This window comes from Somniosus microcephalus, chromosome 12 (genome assembly GCF_052327205.1).
Source record: "Somniosus microcephalus isolate GS21.2 chromosome 12, FLI_Smic_1.0, whole genome shotgun sequence".
Lineage (NCBI taxonomy): Eukaryota > Metazoa > Chordata > Chondrichthyes > Squaliformes > Somniosidae > Somniosus > Somniosus microcephalus.
In genome coordinates this window covers 211539405-211564504 of record NC_140998.1, presented here as the reverse complement: position 1 = coordinate 211564504, position 25100 = coordinate 211539405, and the positions used below count along the sequence as shown (strand labels likewise).

At 56.7% G+C, this 25100-nt stretch overlaps 1 protein-coding gene across 2 annotated transcripts in view; it reads left to right on the top strand.

The window, feature by feature from the left end:
* Positions 1–25100, top strand: part of cadm4 (cell adhesion molecule 4) — a 378687-nt gene that overhangs the window by 182784 nt on the left and 170803 nt on the right. For both annotated transcript variants that reach the window (XM_086004004.1, XM_086004006.1), the window contains exon 3: positions 2578–2730. In XM_086004004.1, the coding sequence (XP_085860130.1) occupies positions 2578–2730 (153 nt within the window). The remainder of the gene's footprint in view (positions 1–2577; positions 2731–25100) is intronic.

Sequence of the window (25100 nt, the reverse complement as noted above, 5' to 3'; positions counted from 1 at the left end):
GTTACAGTCAGACCCCGGGCAGCCTGTTCCCAGCGGAGGGGATTAACCCTCTCACCTGGCTCTCCCCAGTTACAATCAGATCCTGGGCAGCCTGTTCCCAGCGGAGAGGATTAACCCTTTCACCTGCCTCTCCCCAGTCGCAGTCAGATCGCGGGCAGCCTGTTCCCAGCGTAGGAGATTAATCCTTTCACCCGCTTCCGTCCTGTTACAGATAGTCTGCTTTGAGTAGCAAAGAAGGGAATGTCTTTAATTGGAAGGTGAGCCAGGTTATGATTAATTGCAGTAAAGTTGGTAACTTTAATTAATCTGTCTCGATAAAACGTCATCAGGGACAGCAATGTTAACAAGATGTAGATATTAATTAAATCAACGAATTATCCAAATTATCAAGTTTAACGTCTTCATATTCATCTTCAAGAATGACATGTACAACACGGCTGAATATGATAAAAGATCTATTGAAGCTTCCTAAAAGGCTGAGCCCTTCAAGCTGCCATGGCAACCCGTAGACAATCAATCTCCGTCATTATATTCTGAGATGGAACGAAAGTCTTGCACTTCTATAGCGCCTTTCACCACCTCAGGACGTCCCAAAGCGCTTCACAGCCAATGAAGGACTTTTATTGAAGTGTGGTCACTTTTGTAATGTAGGAAACGCGGCAGATAATTTGCGCACAGCAAGCTCCCACAAACAGCAATGTGATAATGACCAGATCGTCTGTTTTTGTTATGTTGGTTGAGGGATAAATATTGGCCCCAGGACACCGGGGAGAACTCCCCCCCCGCCCCTCCCCTGCTCTTCTACATAATGGCCATGGGATGTTTTATGTCCACTTGAGAGAGCAGATGGGGCCTCGGTTTAACATCTTATCTGAAAGACGGCTCCTCTGACAGTGCAGCACTTCCTCAGTACTGCCCCTCCGACAGTGCGGCTCTCCCTCAGTACTGCCCCTCCGACAGTGCGACGCTCCCTCAGTACTGCCCCTCCGACAATGCGGCGCTCCCTCAGTACTGCCCCTCCGACAGTGCGGCGCTCCCTCAGTACTGCCCCTCCGACAGTGCGACGCTCCCTCAGTACTGCCCCTCCGACAATGCGGCGCTCCCTCAGTACTGCCCCTCCGACAGTGCGGCGCTCCCTCAGTACTGCCCCTCCAACGGTACGGCACTCCCTCAGTACCGCCCTTCCGACAGTGCGGCACTCCCTCAGTACTGCCCCTCCCACAGTGCTGCGCTCCCTCAGTACTGCCCCTCCGAGAGTGCGGTGCTCCCTCAGTACTGCCCCTCTGACAGTGCGGCGCTCCCTCAGTACTGCCCCTCTGACAGTGCGGCGCTCCCTCAGTACTGCCCCTCCGACAGTGCGGAGCTCCCTCAGTACTGCCCCTCCGAGAGTGCGGTGCTCCCTCAGTACTGCCCCTCTGACAGTGCGGCGCTCCCTCAGTACTGCCCCTCTGACAGTGCGGCGCTCCCTCAGTACTGCCCCTCCGACAGTGCGGAGCTCCCTCAGTACTGCCCCTCCGACAGTGCGGCGCACCCTCAGTACTGCCCCTCCGACAGTGCGGCGCTCCCTCAGCACTGCCCCTCCGACAGTGCGGCGCTCCCTCAGTACTGCCCCTCCGACAGTGCGGCGCTCCCTCAGTACTGCCCTCCGACAGTGCGGTGCTCTCTCAGTACTGCCCCTCTGACAGTGCGGCGCTCTCTCAGTACTGCCCCTCCGACAGTGCAATGCTCCCTCAGTACTGCTCCTCTGACAGTGCGGCGCTCCCTCAGTACTGCCCCTCTGACAGTGCAGCGCTCACTCAGCACTGCCCCTCCGACAGTGCGGCACTCAGTACAGACCCTCCGACAGTGCGGCGCTCCCTCAGTACTGCCCCTCCGACAGTACGGCGCTCCCTCAGTACTGCCTCTCTGACAGTGCGGCGCTCCCTCAGTACTACCCCTCTGACAGTGCGGCACTCTCTCAGTACTGCCCCTCTGACAGTGCGGCGCTCCCTCAGTACTGCCCCTCCGACAGTGCGGCACTCCCTCAGTACTGCCCTCCGACAGTGCGGCGCTCCCTCAGTACTGCCCCTCCAACAGCGCAGCGCTCCCTCAGTATTGCCCCTCCGACAGTGCGCCACTCCCTCAGTACTGTCCCTCCGACATTGCGGCGCTCCCTCAGTACTGCCCCTCCAACGGTACGGCACTCCCTCAGTACCGCCCCTCCGACAGTGCGGCACTTCCTCAGTACTGCCCCTCCGACAGTGCGGCGCTCCCTCAGTACTGCCCCTCCGAGAGTGCGGTGCTCCCTCAGTACTGCCCCTCTGACAGTGCGGCGCTCCCTCAGTACTGCCCCTCTGACACTGCGGCGCTCCCTCAGTACTGCCCCTCCGACAATGCGGTGCTCCCTCAGTACTGACCCTCCGACAGTGCAGCGCTCCCTCAGTACTGACCCTCAACTCAGATGCGGTCTGACACTGTCGGAAGATCTCAAACCGGAGGAATGGGCTGTTAGTGTAGCCCAGGAGTAAAGGGCCGGGGATTTGGTGTTCTGATCAGACGCAACACCTGACGTCTTTCTCTCTCTCTCCTCCCACTCAGCCCTGAAAGATGAACGCTTCCAACTTGTGTCATTCACGCACAAGCAACTTCAGATTGCCCTGTCGGACATTAGAGTGGAGGATGAAGGCGGCTATTACTGTCAACTCTACACCGAGGACACCCATCACCAGGTCGCTGTGGTAACGGTGCTCGGTAAGTGGGAGGAGGAGGTCCATTCAGCCACCTTGAGTCTCTAACACAGGAACAGGAGGAGGCCCATTCAGCCCCTCGAGCCTGTTACACAGGAACAGGAGGAGGCCCATTCAGCCTCTCGAGCCTGTTACACAGGAACAGGAGGAGGCCCATTCAGTCCCTCGAGCCTGTTACACAGGAACAGGAGGAGGCCCATTCAGCCCCTCGAGCCTGTTACACAGGAACAGGAGGAGGCCCATTCAGCCCCTCGAGACTGTTACACAGGAACAGGAGGAGGCCCATTCAGCCCCTCGAGCCTGTTACACAGGAACAGGAGGCGGCCCATTCAGCCCCTCGAGCCTGTTACACAGGAACAGGAGGAGGCCCATTCAGCCCCTCGAGCCTGTTACACAGGAACAGGAGGAGGCCCATTCAGTCCCTCGAACCTGTTACACAGGAACAGGAGGAGGATATTTCAAATGAATACGTGGCTAGAGGAATGGTGCAAGGGGGAGGGATTCAAATTCCTTGGACATTGGAACCAGTTCTGGGAGTGGTGGGACCAGTACAAACGGGACGGTTTGCACCTGGACAGGGCTGGAACCGATGTCCTAGGGGGAGTGTTTGCTAGTGCTGTGGGGGAGTGTTTAAACTAAAGTGGCAGGGGGTTGGGAACCTGAGCAGGGAGACAGAGGAAAGGGAAACAAGGAAAAAAGCAAAAGACAGGAAGGAGAAAAACAAAATTAGAAGGCAAAGAACTCAACGGTTTAAATCAAACATGGTCACAGTAAATAATAATTCATATAGGTCTGAGAGCATTAAAAAAACAAGCCTGAAGGCTTTGTGTCTTAATACAAGGAGCATTCGGAACAAGGTGGATGAATTAGCTGCGCAAATAGAGGTAAACGAATATGATTTGATCGGGATTACAGAAACATGGCTCCAGGGTGGCCAAGGCTGGGAACTCAACATCCAGGGGTATTCGATATTCAGGAAAGACAGGCAAAAAAGAAAGGGAGGTGGGGTAGCATTGCTGGTTAAAGAGGGGATTAACACAATTGAAAGGAAGGATATTAACTCTGATGATGCGGAATCTGTATGGGTAGAACTGAGAAATATCAAGGGGCAGAAAACGTTAGTGGGAGTGGTCTATAGACCTCCAAACAGTAATACGGAGGTTGGGGATGGCATTAAAAGGGAAATTAGAGAAGCATGCAGTAAGAGCATGGGTGACTTTAATCTACATATAGATTGGGCTAACCAAATTAGTAAAAATACTGTGGAGGAGGAATTCCTAGAATGTTTACGGGATGGTTTTCTGGAACAATATGTCGAGGAACCAACTAGAGATCAGGCCATCTTAGACTGGGTATTATGTAATGAGAGAGGATTAATTAGCAATCTTGTTGTACGAGGCCCCTTGGGTCAGAGCGATCATAATATGATAGAATTCTTCATTAGGATGGAGAGTGAAGTAGTTGACTCGGAGACTAGGGTCCTGAATTTAAATAAAGGAAACTACGATGGTATGAGGCGCGAATTCGGTAGGATTGATTGGGGAATGTCACTCAAAGGGTTGACGGTGGATAGGCAATGGCAAACATTCAAAGACAGCATGGATGAACTACAGAAGTTGTTCATCCCAGTTTGGGATAAGAATAAAACAAAAAGGGTGACTCAACCATGGCTAACAAGGGAAATTAGGGATAGCATAAGATCCAAGGAGAGGGCATATAAATTGGCCAGAAAAAGCGGTAACCCTGAGGATTGGGAGCAGTTTAGGATTCAACAAAGGAGGACAAAGGGATTAATTAAGAAAGGGAAAATAGAATATGAAAGTAAGCTTTCAGGGAACATAAAAACTGACTGTAAGAGCTTTTATAGATGTGTGAAGAGAAAAAGATTTGTGAAATCAAGTGTAGGTCCCTTGCAGTCAGAAGCAGGGGAAATTATAATGGGGAACAAAGAAATGGCAGACCAATTAAATGCATATTTTGGTTCTGTCTTCACAAAGGAGGACACAAATAACCTCCCAGAGATGTTGGAGAACATAGGGTCTGATGAGAGGGAGGAACTGAAAGAAATCAGTATTTGTAGGGAAATGGTGTTAGGGAAATTGATGGGATTGAAGGCCGATAAATCCCCAGGGCCTGATAATCTACATCCTAGGGTACTTAAGGAAGTGGCCCTAGAAATAGTAGATGCATTGCTGATCATCTTCCAAAATTCGCTGGACTCTGGAACTGTACCCATGGATTGGAGGGTAGCTAATGTTACCCCACTATTCAAAAAGGGTGGTAGAGAGAAAGCGGGGAATTACAGACCGGTAAGCCTGACATCGGTAGTGGGGAAAATGCTAGAGTCCATTATAAAGGATGTAATAGCTGAGCACTTGGAAAACAGTGACAGGATCGGACAAAGTCAACACGAATTTACAAAAGGTAAATCGTGCTTGACTAATCTACTGGAATTTTTTGAGGATGTAACTGGGAAAATAGATAAGGGAAAACCAATAGACGTGGTGTATTTGGACTTTCAAAAGGCTTTTGATAAGGTCTTGCATAAGAGATTAGCGTGTAAAGTTAAGGCACATGGGATTGGGGGCAAGGTACTGACTTGGATAGAGAACTGGTTGGTGGACAGAAAGCAGAGAGTAGGAATTAATGGGTCTTTTTCCGAGTGGCAGGCAGTGACTAGTGGGGTACCGCAGGGATCGGTCCTTGGACCCCAGCTATTCACAATATACATTAATGATCTAGATAAGGGAACTAGATGTAATATCTCCAAGTGTGCAGATGACACAAAGCTGGGTGGGCGTGTGTGCTGCGAGGAGGATACCGAGAAACTCCAGGATGATTTGGACAGGTTGGGTGATTGGACAGAAGCGTGGCAGATGCAATATAACATGGATAAATGTGAGGTTATCCACTTTGGTGTCAAAAACAGAAAGGCCGACTATTATTTGAATGGCAATAGATTGGGAGAAGGGGAAGTGCAACGAGACCTGGGTGTCCTTGTGCACCAGTCGCTGAAGGTAAGTATGCAGGTGCAGCAGGCAGTGAAGAAGGCAAATGGTATGTTGGCCTTCATAGTGAGAGGATTCGAGTACAGGAGCAAGGATGTCTTGCTGCAGTTGTACAGGGCCTTGGTGAGACCACACCTTGAGTACTGTGTGCAGTTTTGGTCACCTTATCTGAGGAAGGATGTTCTTGCCATGGAAGGAGTTCAGCGAAGATTCACAAGGCTGATCCCTGGGATGGCAGGAATGACGTATGAGGAGAGATTGGGTCGATTGGGCTTATACTCGCAGGAGTTTAGAAGAATGAGAGGGGATCTCATCGAAACTTATAAAATTCTGACAGGACTGGACAGACTAGATGCAGGAAGGATGTTCCCGATGGTCGGAGAGTCCAGAACCAGGGGTCATAGTCTAAGGATAAGGGGTAAGCCATTTAGGACAGAAATGAGGAAGAATTTCTTCACCCAGAGAGTGGTGAACCTGTGGAATTCTCTACCACAGAAGGCGGTTGAGGCCAAGTCTTTAAATATATTCAAGAAGGAGTTAGATATATTTCTTAGAGCTAAAGGTATCAAGGGATATGGGGAGAAAGCAGGGACAGGGTACTGAGTTTGGATGATCAGCCATGATCTCATCGAATGGCGGAGCAGGCTCGAGGGGCCGAATGGCCTACTCCTGCTCCTATCTTCTATGTTTCTATTCAGCCCCTCGAGCCCGTTACACAGGAACAGGAGGAGGCCCATTCAGCCTCCTCGAGACTGTTACACAGGAACAGGAGGAGGCCCATTCAGCCCCTCGAGCCTGTTACTATAGGAACAGGAGGAGGCCATTCAGCCCCTCGAGCCTGTTACACAGGAACAGGAGGAGGCCCATTCAGCCCCTCGAGCCTGTTACTATAGGAACAGGAGGAGGCCATTCAGCCCCTCGAGTCTGTTACACAGGAACAGGAGGAGGCCCATTCAGCCCCTCGAGTCTGTTCCGCCATTCAATGAGATCATGGCTGATCTGCAACCTAACTCCATCTACCCGACTTTGCCTAATATCCCTTTGGTTAACAGAAATCGATCAATATCAGATTTGAAATTAACAATTGGCCCGGCATCAATTGCCGTTTGTGGAAGAGAGTTCCGAACTTCTCCCACCCTTTGTGTGTCGAAGTGTTTCCTAACTTCACTCCTGAAAGGTCTGGCTCTAATTTTTAGAACCAGGGGTCACAGTCTCAGAATAAGGGCTCACTCATTTTGGACTGAGATGAGGAGGAATTTCTTCACTCAGACGGGGGTGAATCTTTGGAATTCTCTGCCCCAGCGAGCTGTGGAGACTCAGTCGTTGAGTATATTCAAGGCTAAGTTCGATAGGTTTTTGAATATTAAGGGAATCGAGGGATATGGGGATGGGGCGGGAAAGTGGAGTTGAGATCGAAGATCAGCCATGATCTCATTGAACTGCGGAGCAAGCTCGAGGGGCCGAATGGCGGAGCAGGCTCGAGGGGCCGTGTGGCGGAGCAGGCTCGAGGGGCCGTGTGGTGGAGCGGGCTCGAGGGGCCATGTGGTGGAGCAGGCACGAGGGGCCGAATGGCGGAGCAGGCTCGAGGGGCCGTATGGCGGAGCAGGCTCGAGGGGCTGTATGGCAGAGCGGGCTCGAGGGGCCGAATGGCGGAGCAGGCTCGAGGGGCCGAATGGCGGAGCAGGCTCGAGGGGCCGAATGGCGGAGCAGGCTCGAGGGGCCGTATGGCGGAGCAGGCTCGAGGGGCCGAATGGCGGAGCAGGCTCGAGGGGCTGTATGGCGGAGCGGGCTCGAGGGGCCGTATGGCGGAGTGGGCTCGAGGGGCCGTATGGCGGAGCAGGCTCGAGGGGCCGAATGGCGGAGCAGGCTCGAGGGGCCGTATGGCGGAGCAGGCTCGAGGGGCCGAATGGCGGAGCAGGCTCGAGGGGCCGAATGGCGGAGCGGGCTCGAGGGGCCGAATCGGGGAGCAGGCTCGAGGGGCCGTATGGCGGAGCGGGCTCGAGGGGCCGAATGGCGGAGCAGGCTCGAGGGGCCGTATGGCGGAGTGGGCTCGAGGGGCCGTATGGCGGAGCAGGCTCGAGGGGCCGAATCGGGGAGCAGGCTCGAGGGGCTGTATGGCAGAGCGGGCTCGAGGGGCCGAATGGCGGAGCAGGCTCGAGGGGCCGTATGGCGGAGCAGGCTCGAGGGGCCGAATGGCGGAACAGGCTCGAGGGGCCGAATGGCGGAGCAGGCTCGAGGGGCCGTATGGCGGGGCGGGCTCGAGGGGCCGAATGGCGGAGCGGGCTCGAGGGGCCGAATGGCGGAGCAGGCTCGAGGGGCCGAATGGCGGAGCGGGCTCGAGGGGCCGAATGGCGGAGCGGGCTCGAGGGGCCGTATGGCGGAGCAGGCTCGAGGGGCCGTGTGGCGGAGCAGGCTCGAGGGGCCGTATGGCAGAGTGGGCTCGAGGGGCCGAATGGCGGAGCGGGCTCGAGGGGCCGTATGGCGGAGTGGGCTCGAGGGGCCGAATGGCGGAGCGGGCTCGAGGGGCCGAATGGCGGAGCAGGCTCGAGGGGCCGTATGGCAGAGCGGGCTCGAGGGGCCGAATGGCGGAGTGGGCTCGAGGGGCCGTATCGGGGAGCAGGCTCGAGGGGCCGAATGGCGGAGCGGGCTCGAGGGGCCGTATGGCGGAGCGGGCTCAAGGGGCCGTATCGGGGAGCAGGCTCGAGGGGCCGTATGGCGGAGCAGGCTCGAGGGGCCGTATGGCGGAGTGGGCTCGAGGGGCCGTATGGCGGAGCAGGCTCGAGGGGCCGAATGGCGGAGTGGGCTCGAGGGGCCGAATCGGGGAGCAGGCTCGAGGGGCCGTATGGCGGAGCAGACTCGAGGGGCCGTATGGCGGAGCGGGCTCGAGGGGCCGTATCGGGGAACAGGCTCGAGGGGCCTTATGGCGGAGCAGACTCGAGGGGCCGTATCGGGGAGCAGGCTCGAGGGGCCGTATGGCGGAGCAGACTCGAGGGGCCGTATGGCGGAGCAGGCTCGAGGGGCCGTATGGCGGAGTGGGCTCGAGGGGCCGTATGGCGGAGTGGGCTCGAGGGGCCGTATGGCGGAGCGGGCTCGAGGGGCCGTATGGCAGAGCGGGCTCGAGGGGCCGTATGGCGGAGTGGGCTCGAGGGGCCGTATGGCGGAGTGGGCTCGAGGGGCCGTATGGCGGAGTGGGCTCGAGGGGCCGTATGGCAGAGCGGGCTCGAGGGGCCGTATCGGGGAGCAGGCTCGAGGGGCCGTCTGGCGGAGCGGGCTCGAGGGGCCGTATGGCAGAGCGGGCTCGAGGGGTCGTATGGCGGAGTGGGCTCGAGGGGCCGTATGGCGGAGTGGGCTCGAGGGGCCGTATGGCGGAGTGGGCTCGAGGGGCCGTATGGCGGAGTGGGCTCGAGGGGTCGTATGGCGGAGTGGGCTCGAGGGGCCGTATGGCGGAGTGGGCTCGAGGGGCCGTATGGCGGAGTGGGCTCGAGGGGCCGAATCGGGGAGCAGGCTCGAGGGGCCGTATGGCGGAGTGGGCTCGAGGGGCCAAATTGGGGAGCAGGCTCGAGGGGCCGTCTGGCGGAGTGGGCTCGAGGGGCCGTATGGCGGAGTGGGCTCGAGGGGCCGAATCGGGGAGCAGGCTCGAGGGGCCGTATGGCGGAGTGGGCTCGAGGGGCTGAATCGGGGAGCAGGCTCGAGGGGCCGTATGGCGGAGCGGGCTCGAGGGGCCGTATGGCGGAGTGTGCTCGAGGGGCCGAATTGGGGAGCGGGCTCGAGGGGCCGTCTGGCGGAGCGGGCTCGAGGGGCCGTATGGCAGAGCGGGCTCGAGGGGCCGTATGGCAGAGCAGGCTCGAGGGGCCGTATGGTGGAGTGGGCTCGAGGGGCCGTATGGCAGAGCGGGCTCGAGGGGCCGAATTGGGGAGCAGGCTCGAGGGGCCGTATGGCAGAGCGGGCTCGAGGGGCCGTATGGCGGAGCGGGCTCGAGGGGCCGTATGGCGGAGCGGGCTCGAGTGGCCGTATGGCGGAGTGGGCTCGAGGGGCCGTATGGCGGAGCGGGCTCGAGGGGCCGTATGGCGGAGTGGGCTCGAGGGGCCGTATGGCAGAGCGGGCTCGAGGGGCCGTATCGGGGAGCAGGCTCGAGGGGCCGTATGGCAGAGCCGGCTCGAGGGGCTGTATGGCGGAGTGGGCTCGAGGGGCCGTATGGCAGAGCGGGCTCGAGGGGCCGAATCGGGGAGCAGGCTCGAGGGGCCGAATCGGGGAGCAGGCTCGAGGGGCCGTCTGGCGGAGCGGGCTCGAGGGGCCGAATGGCCGACTCCTGCTCCTATTTCTGATGTCCTTATATCCCCTAGTCTGAGACTCCCCAACCAGCGCAAATCGTTTCTCCGACAAGGGATTGGTTTAATCTGATAAAGGTTCATCTGCCTTTATTTTACTTCGAAATGGCTTGTGGATTTGTACTGCGGCTAGAAATAATGAAACGGTTCCAAGTTGCTCATTCCCAGGACGCTTTAGGCTTAAGTGCGTCAGGGTGCAGTTTCGCTAACTGTGCAGCTTTCCTTTTTAACTTCTGCTGAGGTGGAGGATGTGGGTTGCGGACTGTGTGATGCTTGCCAGCGTGACTTCCTTCTGTTGCCAGATTTTGTCCGCAACTTAATTCAGATTCTCAAACGGCGGCGGTGGGCTTTGGACTGACAGTTGTGTTATCAATCCAGGCCTCTGGATTGCCAGCTGATCAGCATAACCACGATGCCATCGTTACCCCTACGGGCATCCTGTAGATACACCATCCTCGGATCCACTGCTGTTCCCCTTTCATTGTCGTCTCTCCATAAAATCATAGAAATTACAGCACAGAAGGAGGCCATTCGGCCCACCGTGTCTGTGCTGGCCCAATGAGCGATCCAGTCTAATCCCACTTTCCAGCTCTCGGTCCATGGCCCTGCAGGTTACGGCACTTCAAGGGCATATCCAAGAACTTTTTAAATGTGATGAGGGTTTCTGCCTCTCCCACCCTTTCAGGCAGTGAGTTCCAGACCCCCACCACCCTCTGGGTGAAAAAAGTTCTCCTCAACTCCCCTCTAATCCTTCCACCAATTACTTTCAATCTCTGCCCCCTGGTTATTGACCTCTCTGCTCGGGGAAATCGGTCCTTCCTATCCACTCTATCTAAGCCCCTCATCATTTTATACACCTCAATTAAATCTCCCCTCAGCCTCCTCTGTTCCAGAGAAAACAACCCCAGCCTCTCCAATCTTTCCTCATAGCTAAAATTCCCCAGTCCTGGCAACATCCTGGTAAATCTCCTCTGTACCCTCTCCAGTGCAATCACATCTTTCCTGTAATGTGGTGACCAGAACTGTACACAGTCCTCGAGCTGTGGCCTAACTAGTGTTTTATACAATTCAAGCATAACCTCCCTGCTCTTATATTCTATGCCTCGGCTAACAAAGGAAAGTCTCCCTTATGCCTTCTTAAGCGCCTTATGTATTCTATTTTCCATTATGTCTTCCCTCTTCATCGGAGAATCAATCTCGGAACAATACAGCACAGAAGGAGGCCATTCGGCCCATCGTGCCTGTGCTGGAGAGCTCTCCAATTAATCCCACTCCCTCCTGCCCTTTCCACACATCCCTGCAAAATTATCCCCTTCAAGTAAAAGCTGCCTCTGCTGTTCTTCAAAATAGTGACCATGGGATCTTTTACATCTACCTGAGAGAGCAGATGTAGCCTCAGTTTAACATTTCATCCGAAAGACGGCACCTCCGGATGTGAAGGGCTCCCTCAGTACCGCCCCTCCGACAGTGCAGCACTCCCTCAGTACGGCACTCCCTCAGTACTGCCCCTCCGACAGTGCGGCGCTCCCTCAGTACTGACCCTCCGACAGTGCGGCGCTCCCTCAGTACTGCCCCTCCGACAGTGCGGCGCTCCCTCAGTACTGACCCTCCCACAGTGCGGCACTCCCTCAGTACTGCCCCTCCGACAGTGCGGCGCTCCCTCAATACTGCCCCTCCGACAGTGCGGCGCTCCCTCAGTACCGCCCCTCCGACAGTGCGGCACTCCCTCAGTACGGCACTCCCTCAGTACTGCCCCTCCGACAGTGCGGCGCTCCCTCAGTACTGACCCTCCGACAGTGCGGCGCTCCCTCAGTACTGCCCCTCCGACAGTGCGGCGCTCCCTCAGTACTGACCCTCCCACAGTGCGGCACTCCCTCAGTACTGCCCCTCCGACAGTGCGGCGCTCCCTCAATACTGCCCCTCCGACAGTGCGGCGCTCCCTCAGTACTGCCCCTCCGACAGTGCGGCGCTCCCTCAGTACCGCCCCTCCGACAGTGCGGCGCTCCTTCAGTACTGCCCCGCCGACAGTGCGGCGCTCCCTCAGTGCTGCCCCTTCGACAGTGCGGCGCTCCCTCAGTACTGCCCCTCCGACAGTACGGCACTCCCTCAGTACTGCCCCTCCGACAGTGCGGCGCTCCCTCAGTACTGCCCCTCCGACAGTGCGGCACTCCCTCAGTACTGCCCCTCCGACAGTGCGGCGCTCCCTCAATACTGCCCCTCCGACAGTGCGGCGCTCCCTCAGTACTGCCCCTCCGAAAGTGCGGCGCTCCCTCAGTACTGCCCTTCCGACAGTGCGGCGCTCCCTCAATACTGCCCCTCCGACAGTACGGCGCTCCCTCAATACTGCCCCTCCGACAGTGCGGCGCTCCCTCAGTACAGCCCCTCCGACAGTGCGGCGCTCCCTCAGTACCGCCCCTCCGACAGTGCGGCGCTCCTTTAGTACTGCCCCGCCGACAGTGCGGCGCTCCCTCAGTACTGCCCCTTCGAGAGTGCGGCACTCCCTCAGTACTGCCCCTCCGACAGTGCGGCGCTCCTTCAGTACTGCCCCTCCGACAGTGCGGCGCTCCCTCAGTACTGCCCCTCAGACAGTGCGGCGCTCCCTCAGTACTGCCCCTCGGACAGCGCTGCACTCCCTCAGTACCGCCCCTCTGACAGTGCGGCGCTCCCTCAGTACTGCCCCTCGGACAGTGCGGCGCTCCCTCAGTACTGCCCCTCCGACAGTGGGGCGCTCCCTCAGTACTGCCCCTCTGACAGTGCGGCGCTCCCTCAGTACTGCCCCTCCGACAGTGTGGCGCTCCCTCAGTACTGCCCCTCCGACAGTGGGGCGCTCCCTCAGTGCTGCCCCTCCGACAGTGCAGCGCTCCCTCCGTACTGCCCCTCCGACAGTGCGATGCTCCCTCAGTACTGCCCCTCCGACAGTGCAGCGCTCCCTCTGTACTGACCCTCCGACAGTGCGGCGCTTCCTCAGTACCGCCCCTCCGACAGTGCGGCGCTCCCTCATTACTGCCCCTCAGACAGTGCAGCGCTGCCTCAGTACTGCCCATCCGGCAGTGCAGCGCTCCCTGAGTCCTGCCCCTCCGAAAATGCAGCACTCCCTCAGTACTGCCCCTCCGACAGTGCGGCACTCCCTCAGTACTGCCCCTCCGACAATGCGGCACTCCCTCAGTACTGCCCCTCCGACAGTGCGGCACTCCCTCAGTACTGCCCCTCTGACAGTGCAGTGCTCCCTCAGTACTGCCCCTCTGACAGTGCAGTGCTCCCTCAGTACTGCCCCTCCGACAATGCGGCACTCCCTCAGTACTGCCCCTCCGACAGTGCGGCACTCCCTCAGTACTGCCCCTCTGACAGTGCAGTGCTCCCTCAGTACTGCCCCTACGACAGTGCGGCACTCCCTCAGTACTGCCCCTCTGACAGTGCAGCGCTCCCTCAGAACCGCCCCTCTGACAGTGCGGCGCTCCCTCAGTACTGCCCCTCTGACAGTGTGGTGCTCCCTCAGTACTGCCCCTCCGACAGTGGGGCACTCCCTCAGTACTGCCTCTCCGACAGTGCGGCGCTCCCTCAGTACTGCCCCTCCGACAGTGCGGTGCTCCCTCAGTACTGCCCCTCCAACTGTGCGGCGCTCCCTCAGTACTGCCCCTCCGATAGTGTGGCGTTCCCTCAGCATCGTCCCTTCGACAGTGTGGTGCTCCCTCAGTACTGCCCATCCGACAGTGCAGCTCTCTCTCAGTACTGCCCCTCCGACAGTGCGGCTCTCCCTCAGCACTGCCCCTCCGACAGTGCGGCGCTCCCTCAGTACTGCCCCTCCGACAGTGCGGAGCTCCCTCAGTACTGCCCCTCCGACAGTGCGGAACTCCCTCAGTACTGCCTCTCCGACAATGCGGCGCTCCTTCAGTACTGCCCCTCCGACAGTGCAGGGCTCCCTCAGTACTGCCCCTCCGACAGTGCGGCGCTCCTTCAGTACTGCCCCTCTGACAGTGCAGGGCTCCGTCAGTACTGCCCCTCCGACAGTGCGGCGCTCCTTCAGTACTGCCCCTCTGACAGTGCAGGGCTCCCTCAGTACTGCCCCTCCGACAGTGCGGCGCTCCCTCAGTACTGCCCCTCCAACAGTGCGGAGCTCCCTCAGTACTGCCCCTTCAACAGTGCGGCACTCCCTGTGGAGGTAGTGGAGGGGATCAGATGTGGGGCTGGATGGATCCATATCAAGGAGGTGTATTGTCCCACGGAATCGCTGGGTGGTGTGGGGTTGTGGGGTGTTTGTGATGTTACCCCTCCCCGCCGCCCCTCAGTAACTGTGGGAAAATCCCCGTAATATCAATACCGTCAAAATCCTGGTGCAGGGACACAGATGGCTTTTAAGAAGCCATCATGTCTAACGCTATCATACAACCAATCAACACGTGGCCGCAGTCTATTGAGGCACACACTCATAGCCTGACACTCATATAATAATTAGATTTATTAACAAATAAATCAATTTTGGAATAAACCAATTAGCATCCCATCGTCCAGTGCACTCTAAGAGCGAGCTCTTCACGTTAATAATTTAATTTCCTCTGCGTAACACTTTAAAGGTCACTGAGCTCCAGAATAATCTTTAATTAAATATTTAAAGCTGCCTGTATTTTAAAAGCGATTGCTCCCAGTATTACTTTGTTTACCTGTTTCCTCCTCATATTGGCTTTGTCGCCTCCTGGGAGTGTGTGCTGTGAGGAGGATGCCGGGAAACTCCAGTACGATTTGGACAGGTTGGGTGATTGGGCAGATGCAAGTCAGATGCAATATAATATGGATAAATGCGAAGTTATCCACTTTGGTGGCAAAAACAGGAAGGCAGGTTATTATCTGAATGGCAATAGATTGGGAGAAGGGGAAGTGCAACGAGACCTGGGTGTCCTTGTGCACCAGTCGCTGAAGGTAAGAATGCAGGTGCAGCAGGCGGTTAAGGCGGCAAATGGTATGTTGGCCTTCGTAGCGAGAGGGTTCGAGTACAGGAACAAGGATGTCTTGCTGCAGTTGTACAGGGCCTTGGTGAGACCACACCTTGAGTATTGTGTGCAGTTTTGGTCGCCTTATCTGAGGAAGGATGTTCTTGCCATGGAGGGAGTGCAGCGAAGATTCACCAGACTGATACCTGGGATGGCAGGAACGACGGATGAAGAGAGATTGGGTGGATTACATAGAAACATAGATGATAGGAGCAGGAGTAGGCCATTCGGCCCCTCGAGCCTGTTCCGCCATTCAATGAGATCATGGCTGATCATCCAAATTCAGTACCCTGTCCCTGCCTTCTCCCCATATCCCTTGATCCCTTTAGCCTTAAGAAATATATCCAACTCCTTCTTGAATATATTTAATGAACTGGCCTCTACGGCCTTCTGTGGTAGAGAATTCCACAGGTTCACCGCTCTCTGGGTGAAGAAATTCCTCCTCATCTCAGTCCTAAATGGCTTACCCCTTATCCTTAGACTGTGACCCCTGGTTCTGGACTCCCCCACCATCGGGAACATCCTTCCTGCATCTAGTCTGTCCAGTCCTGTTAGAATTTTATAAGTTTCAATGAGATCCCCTCTCATTCTTCTAAACTCCAGCGAGTATAAGCCCAATCGACCCAATCTCTACTCATACATCATTCCTGCCATCCCAGGGCAGTACTGAGGAAGCGCCGCACTGTCGGAGGGGCAGTACTGAGGGAGTGCCCCACTGTTGGAGGGGCAGTACTGAGGGAGCGCCGCACTGTCGGAGGGGCAGCACTGAGGGAGCGCTGCACTGTCGGAGGGGCAGTACTGAGGGAGCGCCGCACTGTCGGAGGTGCAGTACTGAGGGAGCGCTGCACTGGCAGATGGGCAGTACTGAGGGAGTGCCGCAATGTCGGAGGAGCAGTACTGAGGGAGCGCTGCACTGTCGGAGGGGCAGTACTGAGGGAATGCCCCACTGTCGGAGAGACAGTACTGAGGGAGCGCCGCACTGTCGGAGGGGCAGTACTGAGGGAGCGCCGCACTGTCGGAGGGGCTGCACTGAGGGACTGCCGCACTGTCGGAGGGGCAGTACTGAGGGAGCGCCGCACTGTCAGAGGGGCAGTACTGAGGGAGCGCAGCACTGTCGGAGGGGCTGCACTGAGGGACTGCCGCACTGTCGGAGGGGCAGTACTGAGGGAGCGCCGCACTGTCGGAGGGGCGGTATTGAGGGAGCGCCGCACTGTCGGAGGGGCAGTACTGAGGGAGCACCGCACTGTCGGAGCGGCGGTACTGAGGGAGCACCGCACTGACGGAGGGGCAGTACTGACGGAGCGTGAGTGTGTGTGTGTGAGAGTGACAGTGACTGAGTGTGAATGTGAGAGTGTGTGATTGAGTGTGAGAGTGAGTGTGAGAGTGAGTGTGTGTGTGTGAGTGTGTGTGTGTGAGTGTGTGTGTGAGAGTGTGTGATTGAGTGTGAGAGTGTGTGATTGAGTGTGAGAGTGTGTGAGTGAGTGTGAGAGTGTGAGAGTGAATGTGAGAGTGTGTGATTGAGTGTGAGAGTGTGAGTGTGTGTGTGAGAGTGTGTGATTGAGTGTGAGAGTGTGTGATTGAGTGTGAGAGTGTGAGAGTGAGTGTGAGAGTGTGTGAGTGAGTGTGAGAGTGTGAGAGTGAATGTGAGAGTGTGTGATTGAGTGTGAGAGTGAGTGTGAGAGTGTGTGAGTGAGTGTGTGAGTGTGTGTGTGTGAGAGTGTGTGATTGAGTGTGAGAGTGTGTGAGTGAGTGTGAGAGTGTGAGAGTGAGTGTGAGAGTGTGTGAGTGAGTGTGAGAGTGTGAGAGTGAGTGTGAGAGTGTGTGAGTGAGTGTGAGAGTGTGTGAGTGAGTGTGAGAGTGTGAGAGTGAGTGTGAGAGTGTGAGAGTGAGTGTGAGAGTGTGTGAGTGAGTGTGAGAGTGTGAGTGAGTGTGAGAGTGAGTGTGAGAGTGTGTGAGTGAGTGTGAGAGTGTGTGATTGAGTGTGAGAGTGTGTGAGTGAGTGTGAGAGTGTGTGAGTGTGAGTGAGTGTGAGAGTGTGTGAGTGAGTGTGAGAGTGAATGTGAGAGTGTGTGATTGAGTGTGAGAGTGTGAGAGTGAGTGTGAGAGTGAGTGTGAGAAAGTGTGAGAGTGAGTGTGAGAGTGTGAGAGTGAGTGTGAGAGTGTGTGAGTGAGTGTGAGAGAGTGTGTGAGTGAGTGTGAGAGTGAGTGTGAGAGTGTGAGAGTGAGTGTGAGAGTGAGTGTGAGAGTGTGAGAGTGAGTGAGTGAGTGTGAGAGTGAGTGTGAGAGTGTGAGAGTGAGTGTGAGAGTGTGTGAGTGAGTGTGAGAGTGTGAGAGTGAGTGTGAGAGTGAGTGTGAGTGTGAGAGTGTGAGAGTGAGTGTGAGAGTGTGAGTGTGAGTGAGTGTGAGAGTGAGAGAGTGAGTGTGAGAGTGTGAGTGTGTGTGAGAGTGTGAGTGTGAGTGAGTGTGAGAGTGTGAGAGAGTGAGTGTGAGAGTGAGTGTGAGTGAGTGTGAGTGAGTGTGAGAGTGAGTGTGAGAGTGTGAGAGTGTGAGAGTGAGTGTGAGAGTGTGAGTGTGAGTGAGTGTGAGAGTGAGAGAGTGAGTGTGAGAGTGTGAGTGTGTGTGAGAGTGTGAGTGTGAGTGAGAGAGAGTGTGAGAGTGAGTGTGAGAGTGAGTGTGAGAGTGAGTGTGAGTGAGTGTGAGTGAGTGTGAGTGAGTGTGAGAGTGTGTGAGTGAGTGTGAGAGAGTGTGAGAGTGTGAGAGTGAGTGTGAGAGTGTGTGAGTGAGTGTGAGAATGTGTGAGTGTGTGAGTGAGTGTGAGAGTGAGTGTGAGTGAGTGTGAGTGAGTGTGAGTGAGTGTGAGTGAGTGTGAGAGTGTGTGAGTGAGTGTGAGAGAGTGTGAGAGTGTGAGAGTGAGTGTGAGAGTGTGTGAGTGAGTGTGAGAATGTGTGAGTGTGTGAGTGAGTGTGAGAGTGAGTGTGAGAGTGTGAGAGTGAGTGTGAGAGTGTGTGAGTGAGAGTGTGAGAGTGTGAGAGTGTGAGAGTGTGAGTGTGTGAGTGAGTGTGAGAGTGTGTGAGTGAGAGTGTGAGAGTGTGTGAGTGAGTGTGTGAGTGAGTGAGTGTGAGAGTGTGAGACTGAGTGTGAGAGTGAGTGAGTGTGTGAGTGAGTGTGAGAGTGAGTGTGAGAGTGAGTGTGAGTGAGTGTGAGTGAGTGTGTGAGTGAGTGTGAGTGAGTGTGAGAGTGAGTGAGTGAGTTGAGTGTGAGAGTGAGTGAGTGTGTGTGTGAGAGTGTGTGAGTGAGAGTGAGTGTGATTGAGTGAGAGTGAGTGTGAGAGTGAGTGTGTGAGTGTGTGAGTGAGTGTGATTGAGTGAGAGTGAGTGTGATTGAGTGAGAGTGAGTGTGAGAGTGAGTGTGAGAGTGAGTGTGAGAGTGAGTGTGAGAGTGTGAGAGTGTGAGTGAGTGTGAGAGTGAGTGAGTGAGTGTGAGAGTGAGTGTGTGAGTGTGAGAGTGAGTGAGTGTGAGAGAGTGAGTGAGTGTGAGAGTGAGTGTGAGTGTGAGAGTGTGGAGAGTGAGTGTGAGAGTGAGTGTGAGAGTGTGAGAGTGTGTGTGAGAGTGTGAGTGAGTGTGAGAGTGAGTGAGTGAGTGTGAGAGTGTGTGAGTGTGAGTGAGAGAGTGAGTGTGAGAGGTGAGTGTGAGTGAGTGTGAGAGTGAGTGTGAGAGTGTGAGAGTGTGGAGAGTGAGTGTGAGGTGTGAGAGTGTGTGAGTGTGAGTGAGTGTGTGAGTGAGTGGAGAGTGTGAGAGTGAGTGTGAGAGTGAGTGTGAGAGTGTGTGAGGTGTGTGAGTGAGTGTGAGAGAGTGTGTGAGTGAGTGTGAGTGAGTGTGATAGTGTGTGTGTGAGTGTGTGTGAGTGTGTGAGTGTGAGTGTGAGTGAGGTGAGTGAGTGTGTGAGTGGTGTGAGTGTGGAGTGAGTGTGAGAGTGAGTGAGTGAGTGTGAGTGAGTGTGAGAGTGAGAGTGAGTGTGGAGTGAGTGTGTGAGTTGTGAGTGTGAGAGTGAGTGTGAGTGTGTGTGAGGTGAGTGTGTGAGTGTGAGTGTGTGAGTGAGTGTGAGAGTGTGTGAGAGTGTGTGTGAGTGTGTGAGTGAGTGTGAGTGAGTGTGTGAGTGAGTGTGAGTGAGTGTGAGAGTGAGTGTGAGAGTGAGTGTGCCGATGATGCCTTTGCCTCCCAAGGTCACCGTGAGATTTAATATTCCGGACTGACAGTGCGGACGGTGACCACAGAAGAATGAAACTTGAAAGCTGGTGAAGATTTTCAGAGGAAGGATCATTTGAAATTGTATCGAGTGCCTCTTTTACTCAATGCGCCTGCAACCTGATTTCCCTGAAGCTTCATGTACATGGTTGGGCAGATGCCAAGCGTCTAACACACTAGACAGCAAGCAGCTGCCTTAACACTGTTACCGACAGCGCCATGTGCTGAAGGAAACGCAAACTGCGACTCCATTGCGTCAGATGCAACGGAGAATCCTTGCAAGAGAATCGTTTGCAGAGATTCAGAGGGTCTGATGTCAACTCCGAAACATCACCTCACCCTGCGAACTGGACACGGTGCTTATTACTCCCGCGCCTTTCACCACCTCAGGACGTCCCAAAGCGCCTCACAGCCAATGAAGTACTTTTTGAAGTGTGGTCACTGTTGTAATGTAGGAAATGCAGCAGCCAATTTGCGCACAGCAAGCTCCCACAAACAGCAATGTGATAATGATCAAATCGTTTGTTTTAGTGATGTCAATTAAGTGATAAATATTGGCCCCAGGACACCGGGGATAACTCCCCTGCTCTTCTTCGAAATAGTGGCCGTGGGATCTTTTACGTCCACCTGAGAGGGCAGACGGGCCTCGGTTCAACGACTCATCTGAAAGAAAGCACCTCCGACGGTGCAGCGCTCCTCAGTACTGCCGCTCCAATGGTGCGGCCCCGCAGTACTGCCCCTCCCGACAGTGCGGCGCTCCCTCAGTCCTGCCCCTCCGACAGTGCGGCTCTCCGTCAGTACTGCCGCTCCGACAGTGCGGCGCTCCCTCAGTACTGCCCCTCCGACAGTGCGGCGCTCCCTCAGTCCTGCCCCTCCGACAGTGCAGCGCTCCCTCAGCCACTGCCCCTCCGACAGTGCGGCGCTCCCTCAGTACTGCCCCCTCCGACAGTGCAGCGCTCCCTCAGTACTGCCCCTCCGACAGTGCGGCGCTCCCTCAGTCCTGCCCCTCCGACAGTGCGGCGCTCCCTCAGTCCTGCCCCTCCGACAGTGCGGCGCTCCCTCAGTCCTGCCCCTCCGACAGTGCGGCTCTCCGTCAAGTACTGCCGCTCCGACAGTGTGGCGCTACTTCAGTACTGACCCTCCGACAGTGCGGCGCTCCTCAGTACTGCCCCTCCGACAATGCGGCGCTCCCTCAGTATCGCCCCTCCGTCAGTGCGCTGCTCCCTCAGTACTGACCCTCCGACAGTGCGGCACTCCTCAGTACTGCCCCTCCGACAGTGCGGCGCTCCCTCAGTACTGCCCCCCGACAGTGCGGCGCTCCCTCAATACTGACCCTCCGACAGTGCGGCGCTCCCTCAGTCCTGCCCCTCCGACAGTGCGGCTCTCCGTCAGTACTGCCGCTCCGACAGTGTGGCGCTACCTCAGTACTGACCCTCCGACAGTGCGGCGCTCCCTCAGTACTGCCCCTCCGACAATGCGGCGCTCCCTCAGTATCGCCCCTCCGTCAGTGCGCTGCTCCCTCAGTACTGACCCTCCGACAGTGCGGCTCTCCGTCAGTACTGCCGCTCTGACAGTGCGGCGCTACCTCAGTACTGACCCTCCGACAGTGCGGCGCTCCCTCAGTACTGCCCCTCCGACAGTGTGGCACTCCCTCAGTACTGCCCCTCTGACAGCGCAGCACTCCATCAGTACTGTCCCTCCGACAGTGCGGCTCTCCGTCAGTACTTGCCGCTCTGACAGTGCGGCGCTACCTCAGTACTGCCCCTCCGACAGTGCGGCGCTCCCTCAGTACCGCCCCTCCGACAGTGCGGCGCTCCCTCAGTACCGCCCCTCCGACAGTGCGGCGCTCCCTCAGTACTGCCCCTCCGACAGTGCGGCGCTCCCTCAGTTCTGCCCCTCCGACAGTGCGGCGCTCCCTCAGTACTGCCCCTCCGACAGTGCGGCGCTCCTCAGTACTGCCCCTCTGACAGTGCGGCGCTCCTCAGCACTGCCCCTCCGACAGTGCAGCGCTCCCTCAGTACCCGCCCCTCCGACAGTGCGGCGCTCCCTCAGTACCCGCCCCTCCGACAGTGCGGCGCTCCCTCAGTACTGCCCCTCCGACAGTGCGGCGCTCCCTCAGTACGCCCCTCCGACAGTGCGGCACTCCCTCAGTACTGCTCCTCCGACAGTGCGGCGCGAGGCCGTGTTCACAGTTGGAGGTGACCGCATTAAACCCTCAGCCGCCACGCCCCCCTGCATCCCACCACGCTGCACTTAGGTCTCACTCCAAGGGAGAAATGTGGTGTTAACAGACTGTGCAAAGGTTCAGTTTGACAACACAGTTCAGCCAATGCTTATAAACGATTCAATCAGTTAATTAAATATCTGGACCCCTTGATTAGATTATCAGCTTGTAATCACAGAGATAGCCATTATTCTCACATGAGAGGCCAATTACAGAGCAATATCAGCTTTAAACCATCAGAACAGCAGGAATAAGCCTGTAATAGCATTGGAAACAGTCACTTACATTCATTTTGCAAGCAATTACATTCCTCGTCAGAACTTGAATTTCCTCTCCAGGGATGTCATTGCCTCTCCTGGGAGCATTCTCGTACCGCGGCCGATTCCCTCCACCTCTCTCCACCTCCTCCTTTAAGATGCTCCTTAAAGCCCATCCCATTGACCGAGCCTGTGCTCACCTCTTAATATCTCCTTACCTGGCCCGCTGTCAAATTGGTGTTTGATAACCTTCTTTGGCTTTCCTGAGACCACACCTGGAGTACTGCGCACAGTTCTGGTCTCCTTATCTAAGGAAGGATATACTTGCCCTGTAGGCGATGCAACGAAGGTTCACTAGATTGATTCCTGCGATGGAGGGATTGTCCTATGAGGAGAGATTGAGTAGACGAGGCCTATATTCTCTGGAGTGCAGAAGAATCAGAGGTGATCTCATTGAAACGTATTAGATTCTGAGGGGGATTGACAGGGTAGATGCTGAGAGGCTGTTTCCCCCTGGCTGGAGAGTCTAGAACTAGGGGTCACAGTCTCAGGATAAGGGCTCGGCCATTTAGGACGGAGATGAGGAGGAATTTCTTCACTCAGAGGGCAGTGAATCTTTGGAATTCTCTGCCCCAAAGGGCTGTGGAGGCTCAGTCGTTGAGTATATTCAAGACAGAGATCAATTGATTTTTGGACTCTAGGGGAATCAAGGGATATGGGGATCGGGCAGGAAAGTGGAGTTGAGGTAGAAGATCAGCCGTGATCGTACTGAATGGCGGAGCAGGCTCGAGGGGCTGAATGGCCGACTCCTGCTCCTATTTCTTATAATCGCTCCTTTGAAGGGCCTTGGGACGTTTTTCTATGTTAAAGGCGCCATATAACTGCAGGTTGTTGTTGTTGTTGATTCTGATAACTCTTCGAGCGACAGGAATGAAACAAGTGTGCAGATCTCGACCAAATAGGAGATACAAAGTATTTACAGCCCAGAAACAGGCCATTCGGCCCATCTGGTCCGTGCTGGTGTTTATGCTCCACACCAGCCTCCTCCCACCCCTCTTCATCTCACCCCATCAACACCAGCCTCCTCCCACCCCTCTTCATCTCACCCCATCAACACCAGCCTCCTCCCACCCCTCTTCATCTCACCCCGTCAACACCAGCCTCCTCCCACCCCTCTTCATCTCACCCCATCAACACCAGCCTCCTCCCACCCCTCTTCATCTCACCCCGTCAACACCAGCCTCCTCCCACCCCTCTTCATCTCACCCCATCAACACCAGCCTCCTCCCACCCCTCTTCATCTCACCCCGTCAACACCAGCCTCCTCCCACCCCTCTTCATCTCACCCCATCAACACCAGCCTCCTCCCACCCCTCTTCTTCTCACCCTAGCACCATATCCTTCTATTCCTTTCTCCCTCGTGTGTTTCTCCAGCTTCCCCTTAAATGTATCTCTGCTCTTCGCCTCAACCACTCCCTGTGGTAGCGAGTTCCCCATTCTCACCACTCTCTGGGTAAAGAAGTTTCTCCTGAATTCCCTATTGGATTTATCAGTGACTATCTTATATTGATGGCCCCTAGTTCTGGTCTCGCCCACAAGTGGAAACATCTTCTCTACGTTTACCCTATCGAACCCCTTCATAATTTTAAAGACCTCCATTAAGTCACCCCTCAGCCTTCTCTTTTCTAGAGAAAAGAGCCCCGGCCTGTTCAATCTTCCCTGATAGTTATAACCTCTCAGTTCTGGTATCAACGTGATAAATCTTTTTTGCCCCTCTGCAGTGGGTAGCACTCTCCCCTTAGAGTCAGAAGGTCATGGATTCAGGTTCATGCTGTTACTCTAGTGCAGTACTGAGGGAGGGCCGCAATGTCGGAGGGGCGGTACTGAGGGAGTGCTGCACTGTCGGAGGGTCAGTACTGAGGGAGGGCCGCAATGTCGGAGGGGCGGTACTGAGGGAGTGCTGCACTGTCGGAGGGGCGGTACTGAGGGAGCGCCGCACTGTCGGAGAGGCAGTACTGTGGGAGCGCCGCACTGTCGGAGAGGCAGTACTGAGGGAGCGCCGCACTGTCGGAGGGGCGGTACTGATGGAGCGCCGCACTGTCGGTGGGGCACTACTGAGGGAGCGCCGCACTGTAGTAGGGGCAGTACTGAGGGAGCGCCGCACTGTCGGAGGGGCAGTACTGAGGGAGGGCCGCACTGTCGGAGGGGCGGGCCTGAGGGAGGGCCACACTGTCGGAGGGGTAGTAATGAGGGAGCGCCGCACTGTCGGAGGGGCAGTACTGAGGGAGCGCCGCACTGTCGGAGGGGCGGTACTGAGGGAGCGCCGCACTGTCGGAGGGGCAGTACTGAGGGGGCGCCGCACTGTTGGAGGGGAAGTACTGAGGGAGCGCCACACTGTCGGAGGGGCAGTACTGAGGGAGTGTAGCACTGTCGGAGGGGCGGTACTGAGGGAGCGCTGCACTGTCAGAGGAACAGTACTGAGGGAGCGCCGCACTGTCGGAGGGGTAGTACTGAGGGAGCACCGCACTGTCGGAGGGGCGGTACTGAGGGAGCGCCGCACTGTCGGAGGGGTAGTACCGAGGGAGCGCCGCACTGTCGGAGGGACAGTACTGAGGGAATGCCGCACTGTGGTAGGGGCAGTACTGAGGGAGCGCCGCTCTGTCGGAGGGGCAGTACTGAGGGAGCGCCGCACTGTCGGAGGGGCAGTACTGAGGGAGCGCCGCACTGTCGGAGGGTCAGTACTGAGGTAGCGCCGCACTGTCGGAGGGTCAGTACTGAGGTAGCGCCGCACTGTCGGAGGGGCAGTACTGAGGGAGCGCCGCACTGTCGGAGGGGCAGTATTGAGGGAGAGCAGCACTGTCGGAGGGGCAGTACCGAGGAACGCCGCACTGTCGGAGGGGCAGTACTGAGGGTGCGCCGCATTGTCAGAGGGGCAGTACTGAGGGAGCGCCGCACTGTCGGAGGGGCAGTACTGAGGGTGCGCCGCACTGTCGGAGGGGCAGTACTGAGGGAGCGCTGCACTGTCGGAGGGTTAGTACTGAATGAGTGCCGCACTGTCGGAGGGGCAGTACTGAGGGAGCGCTGCACTGTCGGAGGGTCAGTACTGAGGGAGTGCTGCGTTGTCAGAGGGGCAGTACTGAGGGAGTGCCGCACTGTCGGAGGGTCAGTACTGAGGGAGCAGCGCACTGTCGGAGGGGCAGTACTGAGGGAGCGCCGCACTGTCGAAGGGGCAGTACTGAGGGACCGCCGCACTGTCGAAGGGGCAGTACTGAGGGAGCGCCGCACTGTCGGAGGGGCAGTACTGAGGGAGCGCCACACTGTTGGAGG